This window comes from Zerene cesonia, chromosome 10 (assembly GCF_012273895.1).
Source record: "Zerene cesonia ecotype Mississippi chromosome 10, Zerene_cesonia_1.1, whole genome shotgun sequence".
Taxonomy (NCBI): Eukaryota; Metazoa; Arthropoda; class Insecta; order Lepidoptera; family Pieridae; genus Zerene; species Zerene cesonia.
In genome coordinates this window covers 5,699,835-5,718,615 of record NC_052111.1, presented here as the reverse complement: position 1 = coordinate 5,718,615, position 18,781 = coordinate 5,699,835, and the positions used below count along the sequence as shown (strand labels likewise).

Here is an 18,781-nt window from a genome sequence, read left to right as displayed (position 1 = left end):
AAATATATGTGTATAACATAGACGTTAACAATATTCTGCACGCGTCTCTTCGTAGAGAGGTTTAAATATTGTACAAAGTGTATCTAATTTTTGTATTTCAATCAACTTGTTGTCCGATTATATTTACTCTTTTTATTAAAGTGGAGAAAGTTTATTCATTTTGCTATAGATAATATCACCAGTTTTGACAACCAACACAGGCCAAAAGCCGTGCTATTTTGATACTCCTGTTTATGAAAGGCGAGCAAATCAACTTTTCGTGATGTTTGAAAATAAAAAAATTAATAATTTCAAATTTTCTTTGATTTTGAATCGGTCGCGGATTTAAAAATATTCTATTCCTCGAAGCTGCCTCAAATTGCTTCAAGACAATTACTTTTTTATTTTCTTTTTCTGTGTACTAAGCAACATCCAGCATGAAACCCTCGAAGTTTATAATATTTTTAACAAAACTATAAATTTTCAAAATAATTACTTATTATTATAAAATAGTTATATGAACGAACTATTCTATTAAAGTTATAATATATGCTAGTAAATTGTGAAAAATGCACCCATTGTTCTAAAGTTAAACTCAAAAACCTTATGCAATGTCAAGGTTCGTGTGTACTACAAGATAGTTAGACAGATTCCGATTCAATGCTAGTAACTATTGGGGGGATCTCGCAACATCCTCTTTTAAATTGCGAGTAATCGTAATTTTTTCATTGTAACAGATTGAATTTACTCGCTGGGTTAACTTGCCATTTGAATCGAGGATCCCTTGCTGTAGTAGATTATCGTTGTTCAGAGAACATTTATTATGGGTGACACACAGGACAATGTTGCCGATATGGTGTTTAAAATGCAAAAGTTTTCCTGGGTGGATTACATAGTTTTCATATTTATGTTAGCAATAAGTGCATTTGTAGGTGTTTACTGGGGCTTTTTCAAAAAGCAGACAACGCAGAACGATTATCTTCTTGGCGGAAGGAATATGAAAGTGTTGCCTGTTTCCATGTCTTTAGTAGCCAGGTTAGTAGTAATTTAAATTATTCTTATCTGTCTTATACCTACAAGTTGGTACTATGTGCTAAAGTTGTTTTATTTACCCTAAGCAAAGGGTAAATGTTAAAAATGTACATTAAGACATTAGGATAATATCACCATAACTATCATGGGTAAATCTGTATAACAATTGTTATAAAACATTCTGGTGGAATGCTTGGAAATAAAATATACGTGGCAATATCCAGCCTTCATCCAAAATGAGTTAAATAAACCCATTCGCGATAAAGAGAGAATACCTGTGGAAACACTAAAGTTGTTTTGGGACTGGCTCATAAAACCCTCTGGGAAATACATGTTAAAATTTTTCAAGATCTGAATGATTATTATTTAAGCTTTCGCATGATATGTTGAGTGGTCTCACCATAATAATAGTTGATGCGTCATGTTATCCAAGATGTACATATGTTTGCATGTGGCTGTCGAGAACGTCCGGCACGAATTCGGCCAGGTCGCAGCGGGGAAGTTTCACACTCCCACAGAAAACCGGTGTGTGGCAAATAGTGGCATGCCACTGTGTTTCGTACGATGAGTAGGGGAGCCGAAGGCCCATATCCTTATCCTTACCTTTCCCAATTCTTTCTTTTATTTATCTCGTCAAACCTTTCTTAATCCCTTTCAAATTTAAAATCCATTTGTAGAAGCATAATCACCTCTCTAAATGGCGGTGGTAGCGCTAACATCAGGCGTCTCTTCGTGCGATAGTGTTCAATCATTAATGTTATTTTGATTGTTAGATTATAATGATTAAAATATATCTAAATACTATTTCACAAACCTGACAATCCGTACTAATATCATATTATAAATGCGAAAGTGTCTTTATTCGTCTGTTATTTGTTTTTATTTATGTTGCACCGAAGCGATTTTAATACTTCATTGTTCTGTGTGGAGTTACTATGGAGGCTTGTTAGCGTCATCGATTATTATATATCTAATTCACATGGGAAAATTGATGTCAATTTATCTTTCTGCGGTTATCAAAGATAATAGATTGAGCTAATTAGATTCGGTCTATTATATTTTGTGTTTGAATGGTATTTACGAAAACATATTCTAGAGTACCTCTTTATACTTTTCAGTTTTATTTCTGGAATAACGTTATTGGGTTCACCAACAGAAGTATACATGTACGGGACGCAATATTCTTATATTATAATCGGGATATTTCTAATGTCCATTTTCATGACTCAAATATATCTGCCTGTATTTCACGAACTTAAGATGACATCAAATTATGAGGTAGATACGAAGGAAACTTAATTTTAATTGTAGTGATTAATGTATGTGTAATTTTTTATTTAATTTATTTACCACTTTTTTTAGTATTTGTCACTGAGGTTTGATAACAAAGTACGTCTATTCGGTTCAATGCTTTTCGTTTTTGCGATGGTAAGTAATACTCAATCAAAAGAAATTCAGTGATATTTATGAATGTTTCTATTTTATATATATATTTTTTTCAGATAGGATGGTTACCAATTGTCATTTATGTACCAGCGCTTGCTTTTAATCAAGGTAAAACATTTATTTAGACGAATATGCCTATAGCACACTAAACGATTAATTATATCATAATTGGAATCACATAAAAAAGTATACTTTTTGTAAATTATACGAAGGATATTTTTTATTACAGTGACTGGAGTTAATATTCACATAATTACACCAATTGTGTGTTTAGTTTGCATATTTTATACGAGCGCTGTAAGTATAACATAGCCTATATTAGTCTATGATAAATACTGACCTAGGTATATAATATTAATAGTGGACTTCCTAATTATTTGTTTCCGAGTAGCGTGATATAATAATATTATTGCTATTTTTGTTCTAATTGAATACAATAAGTCTTATTATTTTAAGGGTGGTCTGCAAGCAGTCGTTTGGACTGATGTTATTCAAATAACTGTAATGTTAGGAGCGATGGCATTGGTTGCTGTAAAAGGTACGCTAGATATTGGTGGATTCGGTGTTGTATGGCAACGTAACATGGAAAGTGGAAGGATTGAAGCACCCAAGTAAGTATTTTTAAAAATAGTACGTTATTTGAAATTTATTTGTTGTTTCTTTTAAGCTTGAAAAGCCTTATTGTCCTATTCGGTTTACTTTTTGTCTTATTTTGTCTTATTCGGCGCACGAATCATTCAGAATGATTTTCTGAAAATTGTTTCATCAATTAATTTATTTTGTATTTAATCCACATTTAACTTATTTTAATTTATAAATTAAAAACTTTTTAACGGATTTTAAACGCGATTTATTCATTACATGATAAAACCGACGTTTCGAACACTTTACAGCGAGCGTGGTTACGGGGAGACTTCTAAATGTATAACACTCGCGTAAAATCAAACACAAGAAAATATTATTTTAATTTATTTATTAATGACTTTATCGATTTTTTTTGAATTTTAACGTTAACGTTCGACCGTCTTAAATGTCACTTATTTTTATTGTTTTTTAGTTGGGATCTTAACCCCACAGCACGACATACAATATGGAATTTAGTGATAGGAGGGGTAATTTATTGGTTACAAGCCAACGCAGTTAATCAAACTATGGTTCAACGATATCTGGCTCTCCCTACATTGCGAGGCGCGAAGTGGTAAATTATTTCAGGAAGATAACTACTTTCTTCATAAGACATTTGATTAGCGGAGGTTTAAATAGAATTAATATTACAAACTGTAAAATGTGTAACATCGAATATGTTTACTAAAATATCAACACTTAATTATTTATAGCCAGTTGCGCTACTTTTAGTAGTGCCTGTTTAGATTATCTGTCACATATAATGATAAATATGTAATGCATGAAAATTTATACACATGTTTATAAGTTAAGTATGCTATCAGAAACTCTATCAGCAAGTTGTGCATGGTTTATTTAAGTAAGTCGTCATAAAATAATTAAGTTTTTTTTCAGGTCGGTATTCCTATTCTGCATTGGAATTTCAATACTCTACTGTTTCTGTCTGTATTGTGGATTGTTGATTTATGCTAGATTTTACGACTGTGATCCATTGCAAACTAAGGTAAAGATGAAAAAAAATTACAAAAAATCGTAATGGTAATTGATCACCAGCGCCCATGAATATTTACAAAAGCTAAGCCTCTGCAAATGCACTGTCTGCTTAAATAGGATAGAAAAACAACTGACGACGGGCATAAAGGATCGGACTGGGAATTATGAGGAAAAGGATATGGGCCTCTGGCTCCCCCACTTACCGTATGAATCACAGTAGCATGCCACTATTGATCGAAGCCTGCTCTACTCCCGCATTAAAATAGATATGTTAAGTATAAGTTATATAAGCGATAGGCTTTTCTGAATCAATGTGCTGCAATTTTGTTATGAAGATAGATAGAATCTACAATTATCTATAAAGAACCTATAATAAATTACGAGAGATTTTTATGGTTGTCACGTAAAGGCTTTCACGGGTAGAAATTTATGGTTTTTTTATCGAGTTAATCACATTTTAAGCTATATTTTTAGTTAGCGAAGGCAAAGGATCAACTATTGCCGCTTCTAGTCATGGACGTTCTGGGCGACTTTCCCGGACTGCCAGGAGTGTTTCTTGCTGGCATATTCAGTGCCGCTTTAAGGTAAACTAGTTAAATACGAAAAAAATACTCTTTACTGAAAAAAAAGTGGTTGATAGCATTGTAGACTCTTTACTGATATTCATATAGCATAATTTACAAAAAATGTATGTAAATTAAAGGTCCTGTATTCTCAGAATGTTTTAGTGTACCGGAAGAAAAAGCATAGGGATTAGTAAAAGCGTGTATTTTTTATAGCGTAATAATAGTTAGGAAAGACGATGGGCTGGGCAAAACGAGAATCATGCTGTCATTATATAATGACGTCACTGGATATGACATGATTCATTTTGTCGTTATTTTCTTGATGTAGTCACATTGGGAATAAAATAAAACATAATTTAGACTTTAAATGCGTTTTTGAAAATGTAATTTGAAGTCTTTTTTAGTTCCCTATCAACGAGCTTAAACTCGATGTCAGCTGTAGTGCTTGAGGACTTTTATAAGCCATTCTTCAAGAGAAAACTTTCAGACCGACAAACAAGCTGGCTGCTGAGGGTAGTGGTCATTATTATTGGAATACTTTGCTTAGGTGATTTACGTTTTAATGAGTTTATTTCTTATTTATAGTAATAAAATTAAGATATCTGACAACTTCTTCTGATAACTTAGCCGTAGACAAGTTGAAAGAAGCAATACGCAGAAAGATATTTAAATTAAATAATATTAATATTATCCTATAAGGATGTGTGTGTTTGTTGCTCTTTCACGCAAAAACTACTGAACCGGTTGCAATGAAATTTTGTACAGACCTAGCTCGACAACTGGAATAACATATAGGCAACTTTTTATCCCGATATTCCTACGGTATACGGACTTACGCGGGTGAAACCGCGCGCAACTAGTTAATTAGAAAAACAAAAAGCGTGCGTGTTATTTAAATGAATATTTTTATTGATCGATATATTCTGCACCTTTGTGTTCCGTATATTTCTGAGTACAGGTATTTTAAGCGACTGAAACCTCAATTACAGCATTAACATTTATCGTTGAGAAATTGGGCACGATCCTCCAATTGACAATGACATTGGAAGCAATAACTATGGGGCCTCAGCTCGGGGTATTCACTATGGGGATCTTGATGCCGTGGGTTGATGGAATGGTAACTACAATAATTCATTGCATTATATACATATTTGATCTTTATATATCAATGTTAATATAGATGTAAGATAATTGTATTATTCAATACGTGCATTCATGAATGTGATTTTTCAAATTTCGAATCCCAGATCTTTTAATCAGTTATGGGCGACCCGTTCTCTAAATGTACTTATATTGTATGCAATTTTAATGATTTTATAGAATTGAAAAATAATATGTGTATTTAATAAAACGTAACGCAAAGCTACGGTAAAGAGTCAAACGTTTTTAGTTTTACAGCATTGAAGCGCTTTATGTTCATGAAGTTATTTTTTGTATAGGCAGCGTTAATAGGAGGTATCACTGGATTGGTATCAATGGCGTGGTGGTGTTTATCGGCACAGTTGGCCATAGCTAGCGGTCATATCACACACCCACATAAGCCGCTCAGTGTAGATGGATGTGTTTACAATCATACACTGGATTTCAATAATATGGAAACAGTAGAAAGGTATATTTAAACTTTGAAAATAATATAAATAACAATCATTTATTCTAAAAGATACTGAATAAACTCATTATTCCTACGATTGAATCTCACTTCTTCTTATTCTTCAACGATCATTGATTTTTTTAATATTCAATAATAATGTAGTTTAATGTACAATGAGCAGGTTATTTTCAGGGTCGAAGTAAGTCCAATATTACATGTATCGTATATGTGGTATACGCTTTCTGGATGTGTAATAACTATGTGTATAGGAATGTCAATAGCGGGTGTTAGCAAAGCGCTAGGAAAAGCGTATGTCCCGCCCGCGCCAAAACTTCTCGCTCCACAGATAAGAAAATTATTTCGAGACCCACCTCATCCGAAAGAAGAGCCATTTATTTGCGCTTATAAGTGTCATAAGGTATTTATATACTTATTTTTTTAATTTGTTGGTATGGATATAGCATTGTTTAATTCTGATTTTATAAAAGATTATAGTGATATGATAGAAGACGTTTTTTTATATATAGAAATCAATTGCTGTTCGTTATTCTTGCTAAAACTCTAGAGTGGCTGGGCCGATTTTGATTATTTTGGTTTCGATGCATTCACAATAATCCAGGGAAGGGTTAAAAGGTAAAAAATGCGGATAAATGTTTAATGAAAAATGAAAACAGGCGTTGCGAAGTTTGCCGGGTAAGCTAGTTCTGTATAATATTATGGGCTAGTTTCACCAATTGCTGATAATATCACTGATAGCCTATGTAACACTTTTTGATGTTTATTTCATACATTATTTATCTGTTTAACGGAAACGATAATCTTAGTCATACCCAGGAGTTGTGAAATCGGAAAAAATTCTTTTAATATTGTTTACATATGCCTAATTGTATTTTTTTTTGTAGGACAAACAGCATCATAATTCAAGATCTATAAGCATGAAGCCTATTCATGGAAACACACAAGACACAAACTGAGACTGAAAATAATTTTAAATAATTACACAAACCTAATTTTTGTAGGTTATATAAATAAAATTCTTTATTATAAGGCTGAAATATAATTTTATAAACTTCACTAACAAAACGATGATAAAAAACAAATCGTTAATATTCCCATAAACAATCTGTTTTGCTATATCTTTCTATAATCACAGGAAAATTTATAGTGTCATATAAGCTGGAAATCATAAAGATTACGGGAGTTCAGTACAGAATGGTAACGTATATTAGGTATCATAGCAAATAACAAACAACTGACCTTCAATTTTATTCATTTTATTTTCAACTAATCCACTAGGTACGGTTAATATAAAAGGACCATTTTATTGTAGCGTACAAGAATCCATCTAATATATAAAATTCTCGTGTCACAGTTTTCGTCGCCAAACTCCTCCGAAACGGCTGGACCGATTCTTATGAAATTTTGTGTGCATATTGGGTATGTGTGAGAATCGGAATCTATTTTTCATACCCCTAAAGGATAAGAGTAAGACAAAACAGCGTTTACCGGGTCAGCTAGTATACATATATAATACTGGCAGTTCGCCTCCGCTTCGCCCGCGGTACAAACAGAGCCTTTAACACTAAGATCATGTACATATCCAACTGTGAAAGAACTTTTTAAGACAGTTCAGTAGTTCCTGTGATTAGCATCTTAGAACACAAACAAATTTGTATTATATTATCTGTACAGACTTCTTGCTTGCTCCCGCTTTGCCTGATTTGAATCAGGATGAAAATATGTTTACGTTTCTCGGTAAAGATGACCCTTCACAGCCTCACAAACTTAAAATCGTCTATATCATAAATAATATTAGAATACATGTTTTATATTTAAACTGTAAATCAATTCCCATCCATCCCTAAGTCTATTATAAGCAAAACGGAAGTATTCAATGAATAACTGGACAAAAATAGGTCGTCTACAAGTCGCGTAGAAAAATCGCGGGAGGTAATTGATAAATTGCTACACTCGGAACTTACGCTATTGTGCTCTCAAAGGTCAAAGGAAACACTCGTCTTGTATATTAAATGTAAAGATTTCATGAATTAAAATGTCTGAAAAACTTTACGTTTCCGAGGTACGCGCGACCTATCAACATTTTTCGTGGATAGATTATTCTGTGTTTGTTATAATGTTAGCTATTTGTGGTGGTGTCGGTATCTATTTTGGTTTTATCAATAAACAAAAATCAACACAAGACTATTTAATGGGCGGCAGAAATATGTCTCTTCTTCCGGTATGTTTTTCCCTAGTAGCAAGGTAAGTAAATTATAGTAATTTATACGCAGTTTCAACACTTCATACTGAAACGAGGTGAATTATTATTATTTCCAACTCATAACATAAAATCAACTATACCATATCGTCTTTTCAGCTTTGTTTCAGGAATATCCCTTTTGGGCATCCCGACAGAACTTTACGTATTCGGTACTTCCTACGTTTTCAATATCATTGGTGCCATAGTTATGTCAATAATTATAAGCCATACATTTATTCCGGTACTGCACGAATTAAATTTAACATCAGCTTACGAAGTATGTAACAATTTATTTGCAACATTAATAAAATATTGAATACTACATATAATACTTCTAAAACCTATAAAATTTGCATTTCAGTATTTGGAATTACGCTACGATAAGAGGATAAGGGTTTTTGGATCAGTTCTCTTCAGCGTTTATTTGGTAATCCTAAACTTCATGCTTTTAGTGTCGACATTTTAAGAGTATTGCTACATAGTTTTTAACTATAAACCATATTTCAGATGGCTTGGCTCCCAATTGTTATTTATGTTCCTGCATTGGCGTTTAATCAAGGTTAAATAAGCAGATCTTTATTTACTGATGATTACTTTATGAAATTTAAGGGAACTTAATGTCGTATTATTTTTTAGTGACTGGTGTAAATATACATGTAGTATCCCCGATCGTATGCCTCGTTTGCATTTTTTATACATCAGTGGTACGTTTGTATTCTATTTTAATAAATTTATATGCGATATTAAAACTTGTAACTCTCTGTTATTAAAAAATTTTAGGGGGGCTTAAAAGCGGTGGTTTGGACGGACGTTTTTCAAACTATAGTAATGATTGGAGCAATGTTTTTAGTCATTATTAAGGGAACAATAAAGGTTGGCGGTTTTGAGGAAGTATTGAAAAGAAATTGGGATAGTGGAAGAATAGAACATCCTCCGTAAGCACTAGAACATTCTAAATAACTTTTTATTTAAAATACAAACAATTGTTTACTTATGGAGCGTGCTATAGTTTCAGCTTTGATTTAACAGAAAGACATTCATTTTACGCCGTCACCATTGGATCTTCTTTTTATTGGATTGGAAATATAGCAGTCAACCAATCGATGATGCAAAGATTTTTATCATTGCCCGATGTGAGATCATCCAAAAAGTGAGCTGAATTTTCTGAAATGCTCAACATGTTTTCTTTACTTTATGTATTCAATTAAGATGTACTTTTCAGGGCGGTGTGGGGATTCCTATTTGGAGTTTTTCTAATATTAATTTTGTGTGGATACAGTGGTTTATTGGCATATGCTCGTTATTATGACTGTGATCCACTGAATTCAAAACTCGCTTTAGCGAAAGACCAATTATTGCCGTTGTTAGTGATGGATATTTTGGGGGATTGGAATGGTGTACCAGGAGTATTCGTTGCTGGAGTATTTAGTGCTGCTCTTAGGTAAATATTAAGCTTCATAATCCCACTTAGGTATAATTTATGCACATATATGTTAACCAAAATTAGGTAAAATAGCTCACTGGTTTATTTCCAGCTCTTTATCAACGGGACTTAACTCGATGGCTGCTGTAGTCCTGGAAGATTTTTGGAAACCATTTTTTAAAGATTTAAATCAAAGGCATACGCAAATATTAATACGATCAGTTGTTGTGGTATTAGGATGTATATGTGTTGGTATGTAATTTTTAAGCTGGGTGATTAATACCAAAAATAAAAATATCATAAGTAGTTATATCCTTAAAATGCATTTCAGGCTTAGTGTTCGTTGTAGAAATGCTAGGCTCAGTTTTACAATTGACAATAAGCTTATCATCGGCTTCTATGGGACCACTTGCCGGGATATTTCTAATGGGGCTCTTTCTACCATTTATAGATGGAACCGTAAGTCCTTTTTTAATAAATACAAAGTTTGTTTTTTCATTTCTATATTGTACTGTTCTAAGAATGGGTGATATTTTAATAAAACTTCATTAAAATTGGTTGTATGTTGAAGAGTGCGCTTACTGGTGGATTTATTGGTTTGACGTCTGCTTGGTGGGTCGCGGCGCAGGCGCAGCTTGCTCAAGTTCAATCATTACTAATATTTAAAGAGAAGGACAGATATACGTACAACTGCACGTATGACTTCGATTTATCACCCTCCATTTCAGACCAAGACAGGTTCGTATAGATGTAGAAGTCGACAGAAAATTTATATATTAAATAATTGATTTTCTTCAAGGTATCTTTGATATGAATTATGTAGATTTAGGTCAAGGGAATAAGATAATAGAAATTGATAATATTGTTAAATAATTAGATTAGATGAAAAGACGAGAGGTTATTCCTTGGTAACTGATAAGTACCTACCTATACATATACCCATATACCTATACATTGTCGCTCGTTGTAATTAGCTAACAATTGTTTTATGATACATCATTCATGTTTAATATATTATAAAAATATTCATTAATAGGATTTCCTTCCCACTAAACTTTTTGGGGATCAATTACAAACATTCATTATCATCATCAGTTTTATTCGACTGTGGTATAATGCTATATGAAAATCTTTCACAAAGTCTTTATGCTGCTTTACTTGATTAAAAATATATATTATTATTATTTTGTTTGTGGTATGTGGTATGTGGAATAATGACTTTTTTATTTTAACAAGAACTAATTCTTTTTTAATTGTCAAATGTAACTGACGATAGTTATTGCATTTTATATTAAATGAGTTTTAACGTTTTCATTACGTATTTGCATTTTTCACTTTTTCAGTGGAGTGCCGTACCTTTATCGCATATCTTATTTATGGTTTACGGCTTTTGGATGTACCATCACAGTTTTAGTAGCATGCCTAGTTAGCCTGAGGCCCAAGGAAAGAGTTTCTGTTGAGGCGAAGTTATTTGCACCATTTTTGAGGCATTGGATATCGGGGAAGATGAGAGTGAGTGTATTTATTAAACACATTAGTTTCTTTTCTTTTATAATTAGTAAATAAAATGATGATTTTTGTTCCTCACAGGTAGATGAATTGGATATGAAGCGGTGAGCTAAGAGATAATTTAAATAAACATTTTACAAAGAAATCTTAAGTTTATTAATTTGTATCCTCACGATTAAAAAGGGAATTCTGTACCCGTATTTACTCTGTATATTCCTGACCTGAAAAGACAATGACACATAATTAATTAATACATTTTAATGATTATATTCTATAGCTTTTCTATTTCAATAGAATAATAGATTTGTCTTTAATCAGTACAATTTATTTGTATGAAACTTTGCAAAAAAGGAACCCTTTTATTAATAAAATAAAGATATATATTTGCCTTAAAATTTTGTCCATCAACTACCTTTTCATGATATTCTACATAAAGCATCATATTTACCTTGATTTCGATAAGTCACTATTGCCCATCGGATAGACTGTTCCAGAACATTTGTCATAACTTGCGTCACGTATATTTGAACATTCTTGTGCTAGAAGATGATCGTGTACAATCGAGGCTGCCATATACTCGTATCCTTTGCTATGAGAGCACACATTGAACCAACAGCCAGGCATTAATGCGCCTCCATTAGGATAGAAGTCCGCGTCACCACAAGGGTCAGAATAGCCATATAAGGCTGTATTAGTGTGGATCACTTCCACGTATTGTGCATCAGAACTACGTAGACGATTTCGATCATTTTTCCAAAGAGGACCAGCTGGATCAAGACCTGTTTAATTGATTATATGTTGAATAATATCCATGTTATATTAGGTTTATTATTTAAATGTATTTCTGTTGCTTTTACGTGAACAAATGATGTTGAATTTTATTTTTGATTATCACTTTTTGTTTATTAATAACTTAAAAAGATCATTCCAGAACGATTGTAAAACAATAATTTTTTCCACCAGTGAGCTTCGCCCGCGCAGTCAAAGGATATGCCATAGGAAAGACGTTTCATTGCGGTAAAAACTAGCCTTTGTCACTCTCTACCCTCCTAATAAAAAAATTATATCATAAAATCGCTTCGTTGTGAAAGTATTATCAAAATACATACAAACTTTCGCATTTATAATATTAAATGAGGATTACCTGTTATTCTCTTAACCAAACCGCCTGTAGTTCTACCTGCATTACCAACCATATGAGCGCCTAAGCTAAATCCGACCAAATGTATTTTATTATAAGAAATACCAAATTCTTCGTTCAGCCACATGATGAATTTTCCAACGTGCTCCCCAAGAACGGCCACACCTTTTTTCGCTGTTATATAATTTCTAGTTGAAAGAGCACTCCAATCTAATACTATAACGTTCACATCGTGCTTTTGTAAAAATGCTGAAGAAAAAATTTTAAGATAAGTTTCAACAATTATAATTTATTGGTGATGTTGTTGATGCGATTGTTATGTTTCTTACCATCTGTTAAAATTCTGTTCATTGTGTTATCGCCGTGACCATACCAACCGTGTACTAAAAATACGACTTGGTTATATGGATTGAAAGACGAATTTAAAATGGATGCTTTGTCTCCATAATCCAATACAAGCGGCATTGCAGGATTTTGTCTAAAACATAGATTTTCGTTCCAAACTCTATTGCTTCTATGTTAATTTTTTTCCTGAGATATAATTTTTTTACGTACATACAGGGTTACGTATGGTGCGTCATAAGCGATAAATTGCTAAGTCAAATAAAGAGAAACAATACCATTTACTGTCAAAAGATTAGTACACACTGTAGTATATCGAAATTTTAATTAAAATTGCAATTTATCTTTTAACGATATGAATATTAAACAATAGTTTGACACTGGAACTTACCTAGTAAATAACCAATAGCGATAATTATCTGAACTTCGTCTAAATTCGTCCAAGAAAACATAATCAATTGGTGCTAGGCTGTCCACTAAATGCAGACTATTATCACCATCTCCAGGGAAATAAAAATATCTATCCCCTTCTTCATAATGTTCCATTGGATGATTGAGGATCGCACCGAAGCTTACTATTTGTTAATATAAAGGTAATTGAAATATGTCTTATAGTTAAATAAACATCATGAATCATTAGCATTGATGGAAAACAGTTGTATAATAAATTACTAATTATTTACCTGATATTATTCCTAATGTCATTAAATACAGCTTCATGATCGCTGAATTTTGGTAATTATTAATAATATTAAATTATTTATAATGATTACTAAACTATTGATCTCAATGTGGTTAAACGGTCACGAACCAATCAATATTAATTATTTATAACTCATACAGGCTTATCAATTTATCTATTAGTTGTACTATAGTAGTATTATAATATTATCTTAAATTAAGAACTCGGTGTAATTATCTATTAATATAAAATCATGGATAACTGTCTGTACATTGAAAACATAAATAAAACTTGTAAAACAGGTTCTGACTATGTTATACATTTTTATGTAGAATATCAATGTTCACAAATCATCAATCGCCGTAAAAATGCTTAATGTTTTTTTCATTCCAAAAATCTGTATTTTATCTTTCGATTACAATAATGGAGACTGGAGAGAAATGCAGAACCGTGGAATTTTCTACTTAATTATGATAACATTATACGTAGTTATCTTATTATTCAGCTTTATCATGATAAATTTATTTTAATTCACTATTAATTTGTTATGTCAAAACACGTTTTATCGAGGGTTATTAGCGTAGCGGTTGAGCAATTTCATAATAATATATTATTAAAACGAACAATTTGTATTGTTCTGTTTGGTATCATCAACTATTAGTATGATATATTTTCAATTAGATATAATTGATTGTGCTCATATCATCTATTTCTATGAATGTTTCGATATAAATAAAATAAATAAGATGTACAAATAAATACACAGATAATCATCATTTTATTTCAGATATTATTTAGATTTAGAACGGCCAACTACTTCCCGTACTAAGACCATAGATTCCGTTTCTGTAAAAAAAGTTTTCTGTTAGTAATCAGTCTATCAGTCATTTTATGGATTATATTCATTTTTTTAATTATTTATTTTTATATCACAGCGGGCAATTGAGCTGGTGGTTCGCCTGATGGTAAACGGTCGCCACTGCCCATGAACATTGGCAGAGGTAGTGCCTTTGTGAATGCGCTGCCCGCTTTTAAGGGGATAAAAATAACGAAAGGTTAACGGCTGAAAAAAAGGAATGTGCTGGGAAGGGTGAGGAAAAGGAAACAGGCCTCGGCTCCCCCATTTTGTTAGTTAATGAAGACAACTTACCCATTTTTATTTAATATGCCATTTCCCATATTTAAGGTGCTTCCACTGCATTGGTTGCTTAAGGCTTGATTTAAGTTAGAGCATAATCGACCTCGAAAATGGTTCGTGCGGATGCTAGAAGCAAACAAATCATATGCTCGACTGTGGGCACACTGGTCGTCATTGCATCCCGGTTGGTGTCTTCCGCCATTGGGATAGAAATCTGCATCTCCAATAGCACTTCTTATGCCCATAACGTCTACATTCGTATGAATAACTTCGACATATTGTCCTGCGTTACGGTTTAATGCGTTCGAATTGGTGTACCATAGAGGGCCTGCTGGATCAAGACCTGAAATTGAAGAGAAGTCCTAAAGTGAAATGTTTTCTTATCCTCCCTAATAACTCCCAACCAATAGTGTGACGTAAAATCTAAAAATTGAGAATTATTATCTACACACCTGTTACCCTCCTAGCTCTTCCACCAACCTGTCTACCGGCATTTCCTACAATATGAGCACCTAAGCTGAAGCCGACGAAATGCACATTGTTCCAGTTTCCACCCCCAGTATTCAGAAGCCAATTAACAAAATTGCCTAGATGTTGCCCAACACTTGGCACTCCTTGCATGGCTGTCACGTAGTTCCCCGCAGCGAGCGCGTGCCAATCAACGACTATGACATTAACATCACTAACAGCTAGAAATGCATCGGTGATTCGTGCATTTAGTACTGAGTTTAAACTGCCAGTCCATCCGTGAACAACTATTTTTAATGGCAAGTTACTGTTGTAGTTAGAATTTCGGATTGAATTCGTGTTACCGTTGGTGATCGATTGAGGCTGATTTGGGTTTCTTCTACAAATTAAAATAATTAATGAGGATTATATTTCGAAAATGCTCACTCAAAAATAACATTATTACATCATAATTAAAATAAGAAAACAAACCTTGTATATAACCAATAAGCATTGTTGGCACCATTTCTAGTTTTCAACAAATTTTCATCGACGGGGGCCATTAAATCCACAAGATGCATCTCACCATCGTCGTCGCTTAGCCATACATAGCGATTGTCATCAATGTTGTCATCATTTCTTAATGACGTGGGAACGCCACTCACAGATAATACTGAAAATGTGATAAAAATAGATGAAGGACACACCTTTTATTATATTAATATATTTAAAAGTCGGTGATGTTTAACATTCATTCTTTCAGTTTACGGAACGCAAAAACAAAGAAATCTGTCTTTTAATAATAACTAACTGACCAGCACAACTTCGGCTGCTCGTAAAAGGAATTATTTTTTCATTATTTGGAAATATAAAAGGTATTCCTTGATAAATGGTCTATCCTAGAGATATGTTTTATATTTAAGGTTCCTCAAATCAAGGTAGAAGCTCTGTAGATTAACTCTTCAGCGTAAGACATTAGTATCTAAGTTGTTGTATACTTTCGTAAATTTTTTGTTGTTGAAACTGAGAGATAAGCTACACAGAACATATACAGAAGCTGTGAAATCAATGTGAAATGAATAAATAATAATCTAGAACATCTTCCTTTGTAATACGATTAAAATGATGTTGCACTAACCTGCGAAACACAATATTAGCAGCCTGATAGCTTCCATTGCTGTAATAGGTGTACCGAGGATATTAGTAAAAGAATTTATTTTATACATAGACTAAGTTGGATTAACAGATTAATATTATCTCAAATTTTTGATGATTAATGATTAATAAGTGGTAATACGCGAAATATTACGTTTCGTGGTTACGTGATATTCATGCATTGGGAGTTATTGACAAACAAACATGCAATGATATCGTGCGATGTTCTTCTCAATACTTAATTTATTAGTCTAATAAAGAATCACAACCCCTTTTTGTCTTATAAGACTTGGTGTTTATTATCTTTCGTTGGAAGAGTTGATTAAAGTGGGAACGCCATGAGTAATTTTATAATTTCAATTAAACTTTATCTGTACCTGTATTTGCTTTTGCATAAGTTTCTCTGTCTTCAGTATATTAGAAATCATTATAATCCTACTAGTAATATTATAAATGCGAAAGTTTGTAACGATGTGTGTGCGTTTGTTGCTCTTTCACGCAAAAACTTCTGAACCGATTGCAATGAAATTTGGCACGTAGATAGCTGGACAACAGGAATAACATATAGGCAACTTTTTATCCCGATACTCCTACGGGATACGGACTTACGCGGGTGAAACCGCGGGGCGCAGCTAGTTTAATATATTTTCCATTTTCGTTCTATGATTAGACAAATTAATAAATTATGGAATGGAAAAAAGAACACACAACATGGAAATAAAAGACTTGAACGGATTGACAATTTCATTTATTCCTTGAATTATTTTTTGCGACGATTCGAATACTTTTCAGTGACTTGTTTTATGAGAAAATATAGCATTTCGTTGAAAACCATGGAAAACCATTTTACTTTGACCTCGAGTATTTTTTACAAATATCGGAATGACGGGAAATTTTATTTGGAGACTAGCGTGTACAGATAACCATATAAGATAAACATATAAACAGTTAAACAGACAAACAAACACAACTTTTTTTGGATTCGTGCTCTATTATTTATTTCAAATCATCTTGAATTATTGTTTTTTGAATATCTTTAATGCACAGACACTTTTTTTTACTGTTGTATAATAATACACTAGCTGCGCCACGCGGTTTCACCCGCGTAAGTCCGTTATTCCAGTTGTTTAGCCATCTCCGTACTTCATTTCATTGCAATCGGCTCAGTAGTTTCTGCATGGAAGATCAACAAACACACACACACACACACACATCCTTACAAACTTTTGCATTTACAATATTAGTAGGATGATAGATGTATTACAAATTTTCAGATGTTTGGGAATTTTCGTTTTGCATATCTAGATTGACCAAACTATAAGACTTAATAAATGTTTGTAAAATTTGATGAGAAGCGTTTACCATCGGTCTAAGCTTGCTGACATAATAGGCAGGCTAACTCCTTTGTCGCTTATTTAGCCAATTGTGGGCAGTACATACTATGTGATAATTAAAAAAAATTAACAAGCAATGTGAAGGCCCAATACTCTTAACACTAATGATAGTGTGCTATTTGGTTTTAGTTATATCGCGCCTGTCAATTTTACTTAGCAAATAATTACAGTTCTTTTAATATAATTTTTAATATTGATAAAATTACAATGAAGCAGGTATTATTCTATAAGTGTTCAAAGGATGGAAATATATAAATTAAAAATAATTATTTATTATAAAAACAGTGAATGAGCTCGTTTTTTTTACGATTTATACGATTCATGTGAGTTACATGTAATTTGCTTAGAGACTGCGTAAGCGTAGGATGCCTTGCTACACGGTGGAGTGATGACTACGTAGGCTTGCTGGCCACGAAAGGTGATAAAGAGCCAAGGATGCGAGGTAAGTTGCATTGTTTTTGAGTGAATTATGTCCAGCTCTGGACATTTATGACTGTAAATGGTGATGATGATGAATGAATTTATTGACGTCGTTGTTTTTATCAATCGATTTCATTTGTGGCATTATATATAAACAGAGGGAAATATAGAATGGGTAGGAACAAGAAAATATATTTTTTTCAAAATTGTATTTAACTTATAACAAACAGTCTAGATCTTTTTTTTGTTTTACATTTTATATTTTTTAAACAATATATACGTTATGTGTTGAATATCCAGGTCTTAGGTTATATTATAGGTTTCCTAATTTCTTAGAACGGCCAAGAGCCTCCTGTCGTTAAACCGTAAAGTCCCACTCTGAAACAAAATTATTGTATTATATTATCTTCTGCAATTGCTATTCTGTTATAAATTTTTCTTAATTTATCAAAGTGTATCATTAAATACCTCACGTAGATTCGGATAAGTTATCGAATATTTTTATTTGTATAGATGAGATAATCATAATCAGTAAGGTTAATTACCAGTGGATTTCCCCTTTTTTTCTTATAAATTAAGAAACTTAATATATAAAGTACTTACCCGCGCTTGTTCAGGTCACGATTTCCCATGCGAAGA

General features: G+C 32.7%; 4 protein-coding genes across 5 annotated transcripts; 2 read left to right on the top strand and 2 right to left on the bottom strand.

Annotated features, from left to right (window-relative positions):
* Positions 1-740: 740 nt before the first annotated feature.
* On the top strand, positions 741-7,330 carry LOC119829641 (sodium-coupled monocarboxylate transporter 1-like). 2 transcript variants are annotated; one of them, XM_038352257.1, is made up of 15 exons: positions 770-835; positions 912-1,014; positions 2,130-2,289; positions 2,374-2,439; positions 2,514-2,565; positions 2,687-2,754; positions 2,914-3,068; positions 3,515-3,655; positions 3,976-4,084; positions 4,549-4,658; positions 5,045-5,187; positions 5,630-5,757; positions 6,080-6,249; positions 6,424-6,649; positions 7,134-7,330. In XM_038352257.1, the coding sequence occupies exons 2-15, from the start codon at positions 977-979 to the stop codon at positions 7,203-7,205; spliced, it is 1,638 nt and encodes a 545-aa protein (XP_038208185.1). In that variant the 5' UTR covers positions 770-835; positions 912-976; the 3' UTR covers positions 7,206-7,330. The 2 variants fall into 2 exon arrangements, with proteins under 2 accessions (XP_038208184.1, XP_038208185.1); XM_038352256.1 differs by having other exon boundaries at positions 741-1,014.
* Positions 7,331-8,164: 834 nt separating this feature from the next.
* LOC119829642 (sodium-coupled monocarboxylate transporter 1-like) lies at positions 8,165-11,560 on the top strand. Its single transcript, XM_038352258.1, has 13 exons — positions 8,165-8,493; positions 8,609-8,768; positions 8,853-8,918; positions 8,999-9,050; positions 9,128-9,195; positions 9,272-9,426; positions 9,501-9,641; positions 9,714-9,932; positions 10,027-10,166; positions 10,246-10,373; positions 10,486-10,652; positions 11,258-11,426; positions 11,505-11,560. Exons 1-13 carry the CDS (start codon positions 8,285-8,287, stop codon positions 11,529-11,531), a joined length of 1,701 nt encoding a protein of 566 aa, XP_038208186.1. The 5' UTR covers positions 8,165-8,284; the 3' UTR covers positions 11,532-11,560.
* Positions 11,561-11,774: 214 nt separating this feature from the next.
* Positions 11,775-13,452, bottom strand: LOC119829377 (pancreatic lipase-related protein 2-like). The gene is made up of 4 exons (XM_038351847.1): positions 13,298-13,452; positions 12,894-13,042; positions 12,568-12,813; positions 11,775-12,202 (listed from the first exon to the last, which is right to left on the bottom strand). Exons 1-4 carry the CDS (start codon positions 13,450-13,452, stop codon positions 11,868-11,870), a joined length of 885 nt encoding a protein of 294 aa, XP_038207775.1. The 3' UTR covers positions 11,775-11,867.
* A 911-nt stretch (positions 13,453-14,363) lies between these two features.
* On the bottom strand, positions 14,364-16,348 carry LOC119829376 (pancreatic triacylglycerol lipase-like). Its single transcript, XM_038351846.1, has 5 exons — positions 16,312-16,348; positions 15,666-15,846; positions 15,179-15,573; positions 14,739-15,069; positions 14,364-14,434 (listed from the first exon to the last, which is right to left on the bottom strand). The coding sequence occupies exons 1-5, from the start codon at positions 16,346-16,348 to the stop codon at positions 14,389-14,391; spliced, it is 990 nt and encodes a 329-aa protein (XP_038207774.1). The 3' UTR covers positions 14,364-14,388.
* Positions 16,349-18,781: the final 2,433 nt, after the last annotated feature.

Coding starts and splice junctions, on each gene's coding strand:
- LOC119829641 (XM_038352256.1), top strand. CDS start 803: ATGGGTGACACACAGGACAATGTTGCCGATATGGTGTTTAAAATGCAA. Junction 4,659..5,044: donor ATATTCAGTGCCGCTTTAAG/GTAAACTAGTTA, acceptor AGTCTTTTTTAG/TTCCCTATCAACGAGCTTAA. Junction 6,650..7,133: donor GCGCTTATAAGTGTCATAAG/GTATTTATATAC, acceptor TTTTTTTTGTAG/GACAAACAGCATCATAATTC.
- LOC119829642 (XM_038352258.1), top strand. CDS start 8,285: ATGTCTGAAAAACTTTACGTTTCCGAGGTACGCGCGACCTATCAACAT. Junction 8,919..8,998: donor TTCTCTTCAGCGTTTATTTG/GTAATCCTAAAC, acceptor ACCATATTTCAG/ATGGCTTGGCTCCCAATTGT. Junction 9,933..10,026: donor GTATTTAGTGCTGCTCTTAG/GTAAATATTAAG, acceptor GTTTATTTCCAG/CTCTTTATCAACGGGACTTA.
- LOC119829377 (XM_038351847.1), bottom strand. CDS start 13,452: ATGGAACATTATGAAGAAGGGGATAGATATTTTTATTTCCCTGGAGAT. Junction 13,043..13,297: donor CGCTATTGGTTATTTACTAG/GTAAGTTCCAGT, acceptor TCTATGTTTTAG/ACAAAATCCTGCAATGCCGC. Junction 12,814..12,893: donor GAACAGAATTTTAACAGATG/GTAAGAAACATA, acceptor TTTTTTCTTCAG/CATTTTTACAAAAGCACGAT.
- LOC119829376 (XM_038351846.1), bottom strand. CDS start 16,348: ATGGAAGCTATCAGGCTGCTAATATTGTGTTTCGCAG. Junction 15,847..16,311: donor GCTAATATTGTGTTTCGCAG/GTTAGTGCAACA, acceptor TCACATTTTCAG/TATTATCTGTGAGTGGCGTT. Junction 14,435..14,738: donor GGCATATTAAATAAAAATGG/GTAAGTTGTCTT, acceptor CTTTTTTTACAG/AAACGGAATCTATGGTCTTA.